We start from the raw sequence: 17,453 nt of genomic DNA, 5'->3' as shown, positions 1-17,453 counted from the left end.
CCACCAGACCCTTCATCATCTAACTAACCAGTCATATGATTAAGATTGCAAGACCTGCATGTTTTATGTAAGCCTCATGGTATGCACAAAGCAAAAAAACCTATTGATACACAAAAGAGAAACAGAAGGAAATCAAAGCATACTACTATAGAAAAATCATCAAATCACAAAGGAAGAGAGGAAGAAAGAAAGGAACAAAGGAACTATAAACAGCCAGAAAACAATGAACAAAATGGCACTAGTAAAAGTCCAGACCTCTCAACAATTACCTCAAACGTAAATGGACTAAATTTACAAAAGACTCAAGTTAGGTGAATGGAAAAAAAAAAAAAAAAGACCCAACTATATACTGTGTATAAGAGACTCACTTCAGTTTGAAGGACTGATAGTGAAAGGATGGAAAACATATCCCATGAAAATGGAAACTAAAAGCCGGGGTAGTTGCTAGGCTTGTATCAAACAAAATAGACTTTAAGCCAAAAACTACAATAAGAGACAAAGAAGGCCATCAATTCATTAAGAAGATATAACAAAAACAAGTATTATACACCCAACATCAGAGCACCTAAACACATAAAGCAAATGTTAACAGATCTGAAGGGAGAAATAGATAGCCAGCCATACAATAATAGCAGGGGACATCCATACTCCATTGTCAACAACAGACAGGGCATCCAGACAGAAAATCAATAAGGAAACATTGCACTTAAATGACACATTAAACCAGATGGTCCTAACTGATGTATACAGAACATTCCACCGAACAGAGCAGAACACATTCTTCTCAAGTGCGTATGAAACATTCTCCAGGATAGATGATATATGATGCCGCACGACTATCTTTAATATGGTTAAGACTGAAATCATATCAAGCATCTTTTCTGACCACAGAGGTATGAAATGGAGATCAATTACAAGACAACTGGAAAATGTACAAGTATGTGGAGATTAACAACATGCTACTAAACAAAACATGGGTCAAAGATGAAAACAAAAGGGAAATCAAAACCTATCTTGACACAAATGAAAACAGAAACACAACATACCAAAACTTATGGGATGCAGCAAAAGCCAGTGGGAAGTTTATACTGATAAATACTTACATTAAAGAAGAATCTCAAATAAACAACTTTACACTTCAAAGAGCCAGGAAAAGAAGAACAATCTAAGACCAAGTTAACAGAAAGAAAAAAAAATACAAATGTCTGAGAGAAAACACATGAAATAGGGACTAGAGATAATAGAAAAGATCAATGAAACTAAGAGCTGGTTTTCTGAAAAAGAAAATTGATAAACATTTAGCTAAACTAAGAAAACAAGAGAAAAACTCATATAAAAAGAGAAATGAAATGCTCTCTCTCACTGTCTCTCTCTCAAATAAATAAATAAAATCTTTAAAAAAAAAGAGAGAGAGAAATGAAAGAGACATTATGACTGATAACAGTGAAGCACTAATGGTCACAAGAAACTACTATGAACAATTATATACCAACAAATTAGAAAACCTAGAAGAAATGAATAAATTCCTAGAAACATGCAACTTACCAAGACAGACTCATAAAGATATAGAAAATCTGAACAGACCAATGATAACTAAGGAGATTGAAACAGTAATCAAAAACAACAAAAAATGCCCAGGACCAGATGGCTTCACTGGTGACGTACAGTAAACATTTAAAGAAGAATTAATAGTAATCCTTCTCAAACTCTCCCCCGCCCCCCGCAAAAAAAAACAGAAGAGGAGGGAACACTTCCAAACTCATTTTATAAGGCCAGTATTACCCTGATGCCAAAGCCAGACAAAGACACTACAAGAAAACTATAGACCAACATCCCTAATGAATATAGGTGGAAAAATACTCAGTACAATTTTAGGAAACTGAATTCCACAGTACATTAGAGGAATCATATACCATGATCAAGTGGGATTTATCCCTGGGATGCAAGGATGGTTCAATATATACATCAATGAAATACAAAAGGGAATGATAAAAAAATCATACAATAATCTCAAAAAATGGACAACATTCAATATCTTTTCATGATAAAAAGTCTCAATGAACTGGGTATAGGGGGAACATAGCCACGTGTGATAAGTCCACAGCTAACATCATACTTAAATGTAAACGGCTGAAAGCTTTTACTCAGGAGCAGGAAGGATGTCTGCTCTAATCACTTTTAGTCAACGTAGTACTGAGTGTCCTAGCCAGAGCAATCAGGCCAGAAGAAAAAGGCATCCAAATAACAAAGAAGTAAAACTGTCTCTGTTTGCGAATGACATAGTATTATATATAGAAAACCCTAATGATTTCACACACACACAAACTGTTAGAACCAATAAATGATTCAGTGAAGTTGCAGAATAAAAACTCAGTATTAAAAAAATCAGTTGCATTTCTAGACACTAACAATGAACTCTTGGAAAGAGAAATTAAGAAAACAATCCCATTTGTAATAGCCTCAAAAAACAAGAAAATACTTGGGAATAAATTTAACCAAGGTGAAAGATCTGTACTTTTTTTTTGCTGGACATATTTTGCTGACCAATGTTCCAATTTCGAAAGCACACGCCAAGTGTTCTTAGAGCCCTGTAACTGCTACTTCACTTAAATATTTACCAATTTCGTTTAAACCACTCCACGTTTTAAAATGGAGCTGAAATATCATCTGAAGATAGAAACATCTGAAAGTTTAAGTATAATCAAACTGTGTATAAACAAAACAAGTACACGGATATGTTTATGCTTCAGACTATGGTGCAAGTAATGTAAGGCGGCTCATATAAAACTTTAGGTCCGTATGGGATTTTTGGCATGTGACATCATTTCTAAAGTAAAAAAAAATCTTAGTTATGAAACAGTCTCAAATCTTGGACTTTAAGGATGACATTAAAACTGTAGATAGAGTACACAGGTGGCTCTCCATGAGCGGGGGCAGTTTGAAGAGGTTTACTGGTGGTGAGCATGGGACAAACTGCGGTTCAAGCACACGAAACCTTCAATTACCCAAATTTCCCTGACGAGGGTTAGGGACCTGCTGAGTTCCCCAGAGAGACTCAGTTTCAGAAGCAAACTCCTGGCTTCCCACTTCTTAAAGCAGAGCATCTTCCCGGGTGGGAAGTCACACTTTTTAGGCCCTGCAAGGCTATAACCACGGCTGAGCTGTGTTTCATAACAGACTATAAAAACGAGCTGGGCGCCATCCAAACATTCCTTTGAACAAAAAGACTCTTACATATTTCTTCATAAATAAATGAAAAAACACGATCTATGATACTTAGTGAAACCAGTTTTAGTATTTCTTTAGGAAAGTTTTTCTTTCTCAAGGAAAGCAAAACTAACCAACATATTCTACAAATAAAACATTCGATTTTTACCATTATGTGTTATGAATGGCAGGACACAATGGGGCCATTTTCAGTACTGAATAATCATAATGTAGACATCTAAAAACTTAAGAGATTTTTAAGTATTTTCTTTTTTTGGGTTGACTCTGAGGTCAGGGTCTAATGTTTAATCCCAATAGTGAATAACAGAGTCTATACATTTGTGGGCCCTACATCTCATCAGTCATTTTGCAAAGACAAAGTACCTAATAAACAACGAAAGGCAACACAATATATAAACTTTTCACCAATGCAAGAAAAAATGGCTCAAAATATATAACCTTTAGATAGACTGCCCAAAGACTATGAAATATAGCATGCCTAAAGTTTTATTTCCATATTCTGGGTACTTAAATGTTTAAAACAGTTTGGCTGGCAAGCCAGATATCATAGTTGTGGAAATATTCACATAGTTGCCGATTATCAGGCTTTTCTTTGGCTACAGATTTTTAAATTGCTTGATATAATTATATAAATCAGATATTCTACTGACAAAAACTCACCATTCCCAAACTCTTAGGCTCTTATCATCAGATGTGCTCACAAATCTCCTGTTCTCGTCAACAAAAACAATGGTGTTGACGGCCCCCAAGTGCCGGTCATACTCCTGAACAATTTCCCCACTTCGAATGTCCCACTGTAGATCAAACAAGAGAAAAGGTAAAGACAGAAGTGGGGCAGATGTGAAAATAAAGGTCAGAACTTTGGAAAGTGAAGAAAAAAATCTCTAACATAATGACTATTTTCTACTAAAAATAGACCATTAGCAGCAAGCACTAAACAAGTTAACATTCCTTATTCCATCCCCTTAATACAACATAAACTATAGGAATCTTACTAAAAAATACTGTAAAAAAGATTTACCTGCACAATCTTTTTATCAGACATACCAGCTACAAAGAGATTTTGCTTATCTTCATCGGGATTAAATTTGACACAATAGGGCACTTTTCGGTTTGTAAATCTTGATATACACTGTCCTAAAACCAAAGACTCAAGTTAAAGTAGGGAAGAGAAATTTGACCACTTCAAAGACAGCCCGGGGATTAAAATCTAGAGATCATTTACTTAATACATTTTGGAGAAGGCAGACTGCTTGTTCCTTACTATAAACTCTAATGTTCCTTTTCACAGATTCCTTATGATTAAAAATATTTTTTTTTCAAAAGTAAATCTGGATCATCGACTGCAGAAGAGAGAAAGTGATTATGATGTGGAGCCGGAGTTGAGAACTACTGTGGGGTAAGCGTAGGGGCTCTGGCATCAGAGAGACGTTGGTTTAAATCAGTTCAGCCACTTATGAGCTATGTGGCTCTGGAAAAGCTCCCCCTTTAAGCCTCAATTTCTTCATCTATAATAATAATAGTAATTATAGGGCTATTTTAAGAATTGGATGTGATGCTGGATACAAGTGCCTAGCACAATGCCTGGTAAACAGTAAGTGTTCGATAAATATTAGCTATTATCTTGACCCTTAGAGCTTGGTAAATGAAAGATGGTTCTCTAATTATGCAAAATTATAGTAGCCACAATGTACTAAAATAATTAACGTCTGTGAATACATTAAACCACCTGACCCGTGGGTCTGTAGACAGACTTACTTTGTAATCAACAGGGGCAATTAAATTAATTCTGTTCGTCAGACATTTATTGTGCTTCTATGTGCAATGCAGTGTCCTTGGTGGTGGAGGGGAACAAGAAGATAATTAACTCATCTACGGAAGATTTCAAATTTGCTTGCCTATCAGGATGTTCGCTTTGTAAGTTGCATTTGATGGAAACAAAGGTTCAGAGTAAAAGAGCTACTTATGTAGCTGAGTTTGAACTCTACGAACATTTTATGGTATTAGCTGACAGTCGATATGAGAATGAGCAGCTACAGAGGCACCGTTTTGCCACAGAAGACTGCTCGACGTTCTATGGTTTATACGTGCTAATTTGTAAGATAAATGCGTACTGGCATTAGTATAAGTGAGCTCTTACCTGTCTCCGTGTCCCAGAGCTTAAGGTACCTGTCGTAAGCTGCGCTGAGGAACTGCGTCCCTGCAGTATTAAAGCAGATATCCCTAACGGCTTTGCTGTGGCCTAAGGCAGGGACAACAGAAATGGAGGTGAGGGCAAGGATTTTCTCTTAAAACAGAAACACCGCGAGAGAAATAGCATTTGCAAGCCACCCTGTGAGTCAGAATCTCGGGAATCCTATCCTGACTTACTGACGCAGAATATGGTAGGAGTGGGCTTGGGAACATAAGCGGTTTATTTCTCCTTCAGAAAGCTCCCTAGGTGTTTCTGATGCCTAACATTTAGGTAAGAGCCAAGAGAAAAGATCTAACATTTAGAGTTTGTCAGAGAAATCTTTTAATATGCAGTATACATAATTGATGACTAAGCAGCCAAGAATTTAAAGAAACAGACCAATTATTGCCAACGAAAGAGGAGGGCCTAGTGACATTTGGGAGGTTCGTTCTCCAGACTACTCACTAAGTGAAACAAAGCGACCCAATCCTAAATTTCATGGAATCATAGCTCTTCTCCAATACCTGCAGATTTCTGTGATCAAGTTACCAAGTTTCAGAGAAGTGACTTCAGAACCTCAAGAGACTAAGCCTTTTGGAATCTAACATTAATGTCTATCTTGCTTTAAAGATACCATCCTGACAATGAATTAACTTAAAGGTCCTTTGCTTGCAAACCAGTCTGCCAGACCAAGCCACTCTTTTTAAAGTTACAGGGACGGATAAAATGTGGCTAAATCAAAGCAGAAACTTCTGTTTTTTACCACCCCTCATGACCAAGACTGACAGAATATGGGTCGCATGAATCGTCAGCCACACACAGCAGCCCTGGACCGCCATCACCAGTGAATTCTAATTGGGCTACGTGTGACAGTAATTAGGCATTCTTTTCTACAGCAAGAGTCCCTTCTTCCAAAACCAGTCATTTCATTTTCCACTGAAAAACTATCTGCTGGTTAGATAGTTTCTCCATCTGTCCACTATGGAGACCAAGTCCATTATGCGTACAAGATGGAGACCAAGTCCACTATATGTACAAGATGGAGATCAAGTCCACTATATGTACAAGATGGAAACAAAGTCCACCACATGTACAAGATGGACACCAAGTCCACCATATGTACGAGAGGCATTTTGTTCCCATCTGCTGCTGAGAGTCTCCCTGTAGGATGCTCTGGCACCTTGGGCAGTATTCATTTGTTCAGCGACGCCCCAAAATTCTAACAAGACATGCAGAATGGACTCCCACTTAAATCTAAAAACAGAGCCACTACAAATCACACAAAAATTCAGTAATGTACAGTTACATTTGGAAACGTAACCAGCCTTCACATGAAATCTCACAAAGACAGTAAACTATCCTCTAACCAAAAGGCTAGTCGGCCACAAAGCTGTTCTCTTTTTGGCCTTGTTTTCTCCTTCAAGGAGTTCGCTCAGTCTTACTCTTTTGTGTGCTTTAGCCGCTGATTCCTAACCTCTTTTCGAAGCTCAACACCCGGCTAACTGCTCACTGGACATGTGCATCTCCATACTCCAAAGGCAGTTCAGGTTTAACAAGTGACACATTGTCATCGTCTTATGTCCCCTCTCATGGCCAATGGCACCCCCGTTCAGTCATCCAGCTGGAAGTCACCCTAGATTTCTGCTTCACTCTTATTACTCACATCCAGTGACTAAGTCCTGCTGATTTTAACTCTTGATTGTTCTTTTCCTCTCCATCAGCTGCTTTAGGCTAGGCTCTCATGGTCTCTAATCCAGGCCAATGACATAACCCTGTCATTTGTCTCCCTGCCTGCAGGCCTGCCCTACCAGAACATCTTCATACTACCACTGTGATCTCTGTAAACTTCAGATTGGACCGAGTCAATTTCCTCAAGAGCAGTTTAATGGCAGGCTTTCCAAGGCCCTCTGCATAGATTCTCCACTCCTCACTGATGGCACCAAAGGTCCGTCATGCTCTGCCCCCGGTTGTACTGCTATTCCCTCTTGGCACCTCTCCCGTGTCCCCTTCCTGGCAATTCTGCATTATACCCGGCTGTCCCAAAGAGCATTCGTTCTCAGACCACGTCTGCTTCTGCTCTTCTCTCTTTTGTTGTCTATGTGTCTACGTGGGAGGACTTCCTCTTCAAGACTCAGTTCGAGTCCTTGAAGACTTCCCTTCATTAGCAGTGTAGTAACATTATGGTCAATGATGGAGTTTAAAAAGTTTTTCCAAACAGATTATAGACAGAAAGGAAAGGAGTATTACCAATAAATGTTCGCAGACAGCGTCTGTCTCCATAAACCTCCCAGAGCTGGGGAAAAAAACACATAGAAATATTAAATTGAATACAAGATTTCCATAGAATGACAAGTTTCAATCAAGAGCAACAACCTTCTGCCAGCTATGTGTGTGCATATCTGCGGGTACTGGGGATTTAACCAAAGGCATCATACATTGACGAACATGATGCTTGGTGCTGTTAGTCTGTGTTGTACCATCTGGACTAAACACACACACACACCCCTGAGATCTGACAAAGATGCAGCAAAATATCAAGAGCACTTAGGTAGAGCTGATACAAGTGATCCTCTCTTTCTTCTTATTCTTTTCTATATTTGACATATTTTCCATGATGAAAAGTTTCTATTTATGTAATATGAGCTACTTCCAGAAGAACTAAATGTTATTAAAACTGCCATGTGTATAACATTTTGGCACCGAAGATTTTTTTTTGAACTTTCTAAAGTAACAAAATATTATAGAAGCTATATGGAAATGATGATCTAAAGGATATTAGGCTAATAATTCTCATCACACCTAAAGTGAATTAGTATATACAATAGCTTCAAAACTCCCTTTATTCTTTCTTTTTTTAAAAGACTTTATTTATTTATTTGTCGGGGAGAAAGAGTACAAGCAGGGGAAGTGGCAGGCAGAGGAAGAAGCAGGCTCCCCGCTGAGCAAGGGGCTCCCTGCAGGACTCCATCCCAGGATCCTGTGACCGTGACCTGAGCTGAAGGCAGACGCTTAACCAGCTGAGCCAACCAGGCACCCCTAAAACTACCTTTATTCTTGCGTGCCGCAAATCTAATCCTCAATAATGTTCCAAGTGTTCTAAAAGAAACAGCACTCTGGCCACCCCATGCCAGTAGGATGAAGTCTCAGTCCCCACAGCATAGAAGGCAAGGACCTCTAGCACCTGATCCTTTGCTGATGCCTGTCGCCATTCTGTATCTCTCAGATTCCAGACTCCAGCAGCCACAAACTCATAGTGTTCAGCAGAGGCCATGTCTATCTACTACTACTACCTATGCTCCCCTCACCCCCACCACTTTTTATTTAGTTACCTTTCTGCTGAAGGACGTTTCCTCTTAGAAACCAGAACTTTCCACCTGACTCTATAAACATCATTTACATCATAATGAAAGGATCACCCTGAGGGCAGGGACAGGGCCTTGATAAGTTTTCAGTCTCAGCCCCTTGCACGTAATGGATACCTAGTATATGTTTATGCATGTGAACAAAATTGAACACTAGGCTTTTTTAATTGGTCAGAAGACCTTCATCTCAACGAACATAGGTTGTATTAAGTCAAAGTTAAAGGAAACAAAGGGGAATGCCTGGGTGGCTCAGTGGGTTAAAGCCTCTGTCTTCAGCTCAGGTCATGATCCCAGGGTCCTGGGATGGAGCCCAGCATCAGGCTCCCTGCTCCTCTCCTCTCTCTCTGCCTGCCTCTCTGCCTACTTGTGATCTCTGTCAAATAAATAAATAAAATCTTAAAAAAAAAAAAAAAAAAAAGGAAAAAAGGTTTTCACTCCAAATAGTTGGCCTTTGATTTTAAGCTACTGAGTAGAGACAAATGCCTAGATGATTGCTCTCATCAAGAAAAGCTACTTTCATATATTGTTAATATCCATGAATTGTTTACAAAGAGTAAAATTTTAATGATTCAACTTTCCAAGCCTCAAGAGTATTACAGAGTTGATATTTCTTGACCATCATAACAAACTAGACACAGAAGACACAGAAAAAGATAACTATTCTTTCAGATTTACGATTTTTTAAAAAGGCTTTGCCCATGTTCAAGCTGACATGCTGTGGCAAGTGAATTTTTCCCCACATACTCTATAGCAGAAATCTAACTTAGGGTGGAGCCTCCTGAGACGAAAAACCTGAAAGAAGCTAGGAGCATTTCTGCTACTTGGTACCTACTTGCATTTCTAAGAAAAAGTGTGAATTACATTATCTATTTTCTAAAATGGGATTTCTAATGCGTGTTCTCTCTAGCTCATACGGTTCTGAGGAAAAAATGAACTCAGTTACGTATCCAAAACCTCTAAAAAATGCATTACTAGTGGTTAAATATTTGTGTATCTAAATCCAAAGTGATTGATTACATTCTAATCAGTTATCTAAGCTTACAAAAGAGCCTAGCCAATTGGACCACAGAGCCACACATGTTTGGGAGGAATTCATAAATGGCTGTATTCACGGGGCCTAAGAGAAAATAATTAGGCTCTAATTGCCTATCAAACACAAATTTCTTTATAATTAACCAAACAGACTTCACCAAAGCACTAGCTCTGCAGCATTCCTACTCTGTTACTGAAAACTCACCTTGATTTTACAGTCCATGGAACAAGACAGCAATAAATGGCCAGATAGAGGAAATAATCTGACAGCACTGACGCCCTATAAAAAGGTATTATAGTAATCAATCAACTGGAATGAAACATAAGGAAAGGACAGTGTATTTTTAGGCAATCTAATTTACTTTTTTCTTCATTCCAAAAATCATGCCCCAGAATAAGCTTTGTTAGTATTCCAAGAACAGCCTTTTTGACACTAAACTTTTGAAGATATGTTCTTTAGCCACATCCTCTCCAACACTTGTTGTTTACTGTTTTGTTAGTTTTGGCTGTTCTAACTGGTGTAAGGTGCTATCTCAATGTCGTTCTGATTTGAATCTCCCTGATGGCTAATGATGATGAACAGTTTTTCAGGTGTCTGTTAGCCACTTGTATGTCTTCTTTGGAGAAGTGTCTGTTCATGTCTTCTGCCATTTTTTGACATCAGCTTTTCTGTCATTTTAGAATTGGTGGTGGGTTTTATTTGTTTATTACTACTGACTTTCTGACCCAAGGGAATTCTTAAGTCAATCAAGTTGCTAATGCTCTCTCTCCTCTTCCTTCTTTCACTCAGTTTTTTTGCTCTTTGCTAAAAGCTGGGAATTATCAGTTGGAATAGTGCAGATGACAAGGAATATCAACATCAGAACTTTCCAGTATCTTGCCTCTGCCTTAGTCTCAATATGATCATAGTTTATAAACCAGAAACCATCTAATCTTCTCTTAAGCACGGTAATCCCAAGAGCTAAGGCAAAATTACTGATGTTTTGGTGCTACTACCGACCCATTATTCATTGACATTGTACCCTAGAAAAAGCAGAATGTGGCAGGAATTTCTAGGGAAAGGCTTGTGCTACCGGAACACTGAATTATGAATCATGGCCAATCCCTATGACAAACCTGCTTACCTTCGTATGTCCAGACCACACATGAATTTGCTTTTTGGGAAGGTAACACTTCTCAGGTGGCACAGTCGACCGAAGATTAACACCAACATCCTGAGGTATGTGAAGATAGGATCTACCTTGGTAGTCATACATTTCTTTAACTGAACAAGACAAAGGGAAGCAATGAACACATACAAGCTATAGTCATAAAATCTGTATCCTTAAATGATAACAATTTACTCACAGGGCTATTGTTCCTTCTTAAGGTTTAGGTAACAACACTGATGAAGTTAAGTGAAGAGTCAGCTAAAATTGAGCTGTTTGAAATCCCTGCTATTATTTACAATTAGAGGTAGTATTTTGGAATTTCTAAATACCCAGAGAATATCAGTCCTTTAAATAAGTTGTGTAATTCTTTTACTTAGTTAAACATTTTAATGATATTTAAAGAAGATTTCACCGCAGCATAATTATATCGAGGGAAGAAGAGAAAATGCTTGGGCTTTGTGAGTCACTGGCAAAGACCCAGAAGCAAAACAGGATAGAAAAGAAGTTAAAACAAAAATATCAACTATCCTTTTTCCCTGACTTCCTCTTTTGTGCCCTTCCAGGTTCCTTTTCCATTCTCTTTTCCACTTTCAACACAAAGTTTGCAGTGAAGTTACTAGTGGGACTTAAATTGCATAGTGTGCATAAAGCATTTAGTAACCTGCCTGCCACACAGTAAGTTCTGAGTAGCTGTTGGCTGTTATTTTGATTATGGCTGCAAGCAATTTAGTATTAAATTGCGTCCTTGGAGAGAAAACTGGAGTTTGAGAAACCAAATATGGACTCATCAAACCTAAATATTTGATATTTGTGATCTAACATTAGAATAAACAATACAATGGTACTAAATTATTCTTTACAGTTTGATAATCACTACATAATTTCCCAAATATAACTGGTTATGAATGAACCAGGAACATTCTAGAATATTTATAAATCCTTTTGGAGTACATTTCCTGAATATGCATTTTCTTCCACATATCAAAATTAGTCTGAGAATCTTAATCTCCAGTCTATTCACATGAAAAACAAAGTCTTTCTTTTAAAGTATAACTTAGTTATGAATGATGTAGATATCTGGAGAATATTTGATTTGGGTTAAAAACAAAAGGGTAAAGTGACTGAGGGAAGAATCTGTTCTTAGGAAAGAACAGATTATGGACAATTCAGATTTCTTCTTTATCTACTATTTTTAAAAATTCACTAGCACTTCAAAGAATCATCCGTGGCGATCATTAATCAAGTTATTTTCTCTCCTTTATTAGAATATGAAGAGTCTGCTGTAATTTCTTTGAGATGCAAATTGTCAAATATAATTATTCTTAATATAGAGAAGTACAGCAGCTGATTAGTAAGGGCAGTTGATACATATGAACAGAGAACAGACCGAATATATGAAAGTTTATCATGAAAATGAAGAGGCATAAAAAATATATTACCATGTAGAATTGTCTTCTCCTCCCCAGGTTTCTCTTCTTCCTGTTTGCCTTTTTTCTGCCTCTTTGCTGTAATTTCATCCAATTCTTTTTGTTCTTCCTAAGGAAATTAAGGAGTGAACTTTGAAATGGATGTTCTAGAACCCCACTGTGCCCAAAGCTGCTTATAAATACTTTATACTGAGCTCCAATTTTGCGTGAAACAATAGCGGTTACGTATGTCTCCTGGGATAATAGTCTCAACTCTCTGACTGATTACAAATGACATGAAACACATAATGGGTACTAGTTAATACTTTTAAACTCATTTTATACAAAACCCACATTTCTGGAACACCTAGAAACAAATTTATTGTAGTATGCTAATTATGTAAGCAAAAAAAACAAAGTAGCTGGAAAATCTGGTATCGGGAAGGAAACTCAATTTTTGTACACAATGCTGTTCTCCAATAAACAGCTTTTACTAAGTCATAAGGATCTAAGCAACGACCACAGATTTGTGACACAGCTTTTATGGGAGGAGCAGTGGAAAGAAGGTGGGATAGTAGTAAATCTTTATCTATAATAACAAAGAAGTCAACAGATGATGTCTAATGTAAATAAAAAGCGGCACATGTATATGACTGAGATACACAGATGGAAGATACAGCTAGAATATAAGCTTCACGAGGACAGGATTTTCTTGATCTTGTCCACTGCTATATCCCTAAGACCTAGGACAGTCACTGGCTCATAGAGACAGTAGGATTAGGAGATGGAGAAGGACAGGTAGAGTTCTATGGTTTTACCTTATAAAACTTCATAGTATTATTTTTTCAAATATAAATTATTCTTTGTTAAAATTTTTTTTGAAATTTTTTCAGTGTTCCAAGATTCATTGTTTATGCACCGCACCCAGTGCTCCATGCAATACGTGCCCTCCTTAATACCCACCACCAGGCTCACCCAACCCCTCACCCCTTTCTTTTCCAAAACCCCCAGTCTGTTTCTCAGAGTCCACAGCCTCTCATGCTTCATCTCCCCCTCCGATTTATCCCAATTCACTTTTCCTTCTCCTTCTCCTAATGTCCTCTATGTTATTCCTTATGCTCTACAGGTAAGTGAAACCATAAGATAATTGAATTTCTCTGCTTGACTTAATTCACTCAGCATAATCTCCAGTCCCGTACATGTTGATACAAAAGTTGGGTATTTATCCTTTCTGATGGCTGTATAATACTCCATTATATATAGGGACCACATCTTCTTTATCCATTCATCTGTTGAAGGGCATCTTGGCTCTTTCCAGTTTGGCAATTGTGGACATTGCTGCTATGAACACTGGGGTACAGATGGCCCTTTTTTTTCCACTACATCTGTATCTTTGGGGTAAATACCCAGTAGTGCAATTGCAGAGTCATAGGGAAATTCTATTTTTAATTTCTTAAGGAATCTCCACGCTGTTCTCCAAAGTGGCTGCACCAACTTTCATTCCCACCAACAGTGTAAGAGGGTTCCCCTTTCTCCACATCCTCTCCAACACTTGTTGTTTACTGTTTTGTTAGTTTTGGCTGTTCTAACTGGTGTAAGGTGGTATCTCAATATGGTTTTGATTTGAATCTCCCTGATGGCTAATGATGATGAACATTTTTTCATGTGTTTGTTAGCCACTTGTATGTCTTCTTTGGAGAATTATCTGTTCATGTCTTCTGCCCATTTTTTGACATCAGCTTTTCTGTAATTTTAGAATTGGTGGTGGGTTTTATTTGTTTATTAAAATTTTCATATAAGTTAACAAATAAAACCCACCACCAATTCTAAAACAACAGAAAGGCTGATTCTGTGGTTACTATCGGAGTACGTGGTATCAAGAGCAGCTACCAAGGTAGCTTAGTGGCATTATCAATTTTTACTAAATTTAAATTATTAAAAATTGTTCAATGTTGTATTTTAATTAAAAATATGGAAGAAAATAAATCAGAAAAGGATAAATTAAAAATATTCCCAAGAAAAATTTAAAAATCTGACTCTATTTTCTCAGTCAACCACAGCAGAGAAATACTGATGAGTCATCATTTGGTTCTCTAAGGAAATCTCAAGTTTATTAATATAGATCTCTTTCACAGACACACAGCATCTACCTGAACTGGCAATGAAAAACATCAGAACTTACTTCTGAGGGTTTGGCTACATCCTTTTCATCCACATATTTTGCCCATGGTCCCAAGAAACCATCAATATTAGATGCATCATTTTCTTTGAACTTTTTCCTCTTCTCTATCTTTTTCTGACCAGTTTCAAACACGGTTAAACCTACATTAAAAAAAAAAAAAAGGATATTTTCTAAAGAAACAGTAGCATATATATAATTTTTACTTTATGTGGTTAAAGAAAAGTGATTGTTCAAGTGACCAAAGATTCATTAAAGAACACAAAACAAAGTCTGTATGAATCTGCCAGGTATACCAACTCATGCCATATAAAGAGAAACTCAACCTTCTGGGAAGAGAAGCTTTCTACTACTGCAATGTTTTGAGAGTCCTAATATATTAAAGAAAAGACCTGGTTATATAATCCTACAAGGTACACAATCCTTTTTAATGAATCAAGGATCTATTTCAGTGGATTTTACCACTTTCTGAAAGGAATCCAGCAACTTAGTATCACTAAATAATGATAAAATTACTTTTTTGTTGTTGTTGTTTCAAGAGAGAGTGTATATACATGGACAGAGGGAGAGGGTGAGAGAGAATCTTTAACAGGCTCCACGCTCAGCGTGCAACCCAACACAGGGCTTGATCTCACGACCCTGAGATCATGACCTGAGCTGAAATCAAGAGTGGGGTGCTCAACCGACTGAATCACCCAGGTGCCCAGATAAGGCTACTTTTGAAAGCAAGAATAAATTTAAATTTATCATTTAAAAACTGAATTATAGTAAGGAATTAGTAACTTAAAAATTAACAATATATATATCAAGCAAGGTTTCACAAGAATCTGGTATTCTTCTAAGTGATCAAAATCTAAATTGGACCTCTCATACCATAAATCTTTAGATTAAAAAGAAAACAGGAAAGAGGATGTTTCTGGTTGAGATTCTGATTTGATCAGTAGGAGGCGGCAAGTTGCGTAGTCATTAAATTGGAAAAAGAAAGGTTTATGGGAGTCATAATCACAATTTAACTGTTAACAGAAAATCTAACTACATAAAGATATGGCTTGTAGACGTCTAACTTATTTGAAAAAGCCTGCCTATATTAATTCAAATGAGTTTCCTTTAGGTTGTGTGCTACAACAAAAGCTTATCAAATTCTATTTTAACAATAATGTAGCTCATACACTGAAGGTTGCTGGATGATACAGGGTCTTCTAAGTAGAAGTATCCTCGTACAAGCAGCATGTTCTTTTCCTTTTTAAGATTTTATTTATTTATTTGACAGAGAGAGATCACAAGTAGGCAGAGAGGCAGGCAGAGGGGAGGGGGAAAGCAGGCTCCTTGCTGAGCAGAGAGCCTGATGCAGCGCTCGATCCCAGGACCGTGAGATCATGACCTGAGCCGAAGGCAGAGGCTGAACCCACTGAGCTCCCCCCACAGCTGCCCAGCATATTCTTTTTCTAATGAGCATATTTTATGGGTAAGATTCCAATGATGAGCTTTGTGACAAGTTAGCATTTAGAGTATGATACTTTGTCTTATAAGTACAAAATGAATATGAGCACAAACACATATTCTAAAACATATTCAAACTCAGCCTTCAAAGCAACCCTAAGACAATCTCCATAGACAATGTATAATAAAACTTGTTCCACTCTGTAAAAATGTAGCTTGACATCTGTGCTGAGAAATAAACTGCAAGCATTTGTTACACATTAATTATAATTTATTGAATGAGTTCTACAAAGTTGGCACTGTGCCAAGTACTCATAACAACACAAATGATAGGTACTAACACCTTCCCTACAAGGTTGCATTCCTCATAAGTAGCAAAAACAAGCTTTAAACTATAATAGTTCTAAACTATATTGCTCTATATTACTTGTCTCAACTTAAAAATAAAATCAATCTAATAAAATACTAGTTTTTCCTACTGTCTCAGGTCAATCTGCAAGACAGTAGTTGTAAGTGTGTGTATATATACATATACTTGATATGAAATATTTCAAATAAATTTGAATAAATTACCTTGATTTTTTTCAGCTTCTTCTACTGAACCAATATATTTAGTAGACACTTGATGGTTATCTAATGAAGGGTCTAATGCATAACCTGTAAGGAAAAAGTCCATATTACTGATCCCATTGTTGCCATTTAAAATTCATTTTCTTACATACAGATACACTCATCTCACGTTTTCCTTCCCAGATGGTGAAATGGTCTCTCAGCATTTCAGGGTGGACCATTGAAGGACTTCAGCTGAGTAAGAAGTATCTTCTAGAATGAATCTAGCATGCTGACCTTACATTATTAACAGTCTCTCTGACCAAGCAAACGTTGCATGTTCACCATACTGGAATTAAAAATAAAAGTAACCTCTTAACACTATCTGGTCATTTACCAACTTCAACAGCAATCTGCATATGATGGGCATTCAATAACAAGTGTCCATTATCAAGTAAAACAGAGAATATTCTGTTTTTAAGGCCACAGAATATTTCTAGTACTCAGAAATAACAGCATATTTAGAATGATAGCTAAAAACATGAGTTCATCTTCCCATTTGTATAAATACAGATGCATTTAAGGAAATACACTACCTTAAAAAGGAAACTAGATTAGTAAATTTAAAAAGAAGATAAAACAGATTATTCACACAAAAGCATATCAAACTGGAAACTGTAAATCTTAATCACCTTACCGTATGTGGCAAATGTTCTTCTTTGCTGTTCAAACATAAAATCATTGATATGAGCTGGTTCAGCATACCCAGAAAGCATATTCCTAGGGGCAGCCATCTGCTGTGTCCTAAAGGGATTTTCTGGTCCAAACTGCAATGTTATAAGAAAAAAATAAACTTAAATTCTGATATATAAAACTAAAATTACTAGAATTATTGTACAATATATTATCAACTCTAAATCATTAGGGGCTATT

At 37.1% G+C, this 17,453-nt stretch overlaps 2 protein-coding genes across 2 annotated transcripts in view; one reads left to right on the top strand and one right to left on the bottom strand.

Moving 5' to 3' along the window:
• CDC40 (cell division cycle 40) overlaps positions 1-17,453 on the bottom strand; it is a 45,301-nt gene that overhangs the window by 7,375 nt on the left and 20,473 nt on the right. Inside the window, exons 3-12 of the mRNA XM_047733312.1 lie at positions 17,218-17,347; positions 16,545-16,628; positions 14,535-14,674; positions 12,386-12,482; positions 10,920-11,059; positions 10,001-10,075; positions 7,649-7,694; positions 5,369-5,470; positions 4,250-4,365; positions 3,889-4,022 (exon numbers count right to left, since the gene is read on the bottom strand). Coding sequence (XP_047589268.1) covers positions 3,889-4,022; positions 4,250-4,365; positions 5,369-5,470; positions 7,649-7,694; positions 10,001-10,075; positions 10,920-11,059; positions 12,386-12,482; positions 14,535-14,674; positions 16,545-16,628; positions 17,218-17,347 — 1,064 coding nt within the window. The remainder of the gene's footprint in view (positions 1-3,888; positions 4,023-4,249; positions 4,366-5,368; positions 5,471-7,648; positions 7,695-10,000; positions 10,076-10,919; positions 11,060-12,385; positions 12,483-14,534; positions 14,675-16,544; positions 16,629-17,217; positions 17,348-17,453) is intronic.
• The window catches only part of METTL24 (methyltransferase like 24), a 140,996-nt gene that overhangs the window by 121,681 nt on the left and 1,862 nt on the right, over positions 1-17,453 (top strand). The window contains exon 6 of the mRNA XM_047733321.1: positions 16,725-16,779. Coding sequence (XP_047589277.1) covers positions 16,725-16,779 — 55 coding nt within the window. The remainder of the gene's footprint in view (positions 1-16,724; positions 16,780-17,453) is intronic.

The sequence above is a fragment of the Lutra lutra genome, chromosome 6, assembly GCF_902655055.1.
Source record: "Lutra lutra chromosome 6, mLutLut1.2, whole genome shotgun sequence".
Classification (NCBI taxonomy): Eukaryota; Metazoa; Chordata; class Mammalia; order Carnivora; family Mustelidae; genus Lutra; species Lutra lutra.
Note: the sequence above shows the minus strand (reverse complement) of the source record. Positions and strands in the feature narration are given on the sequence as shown.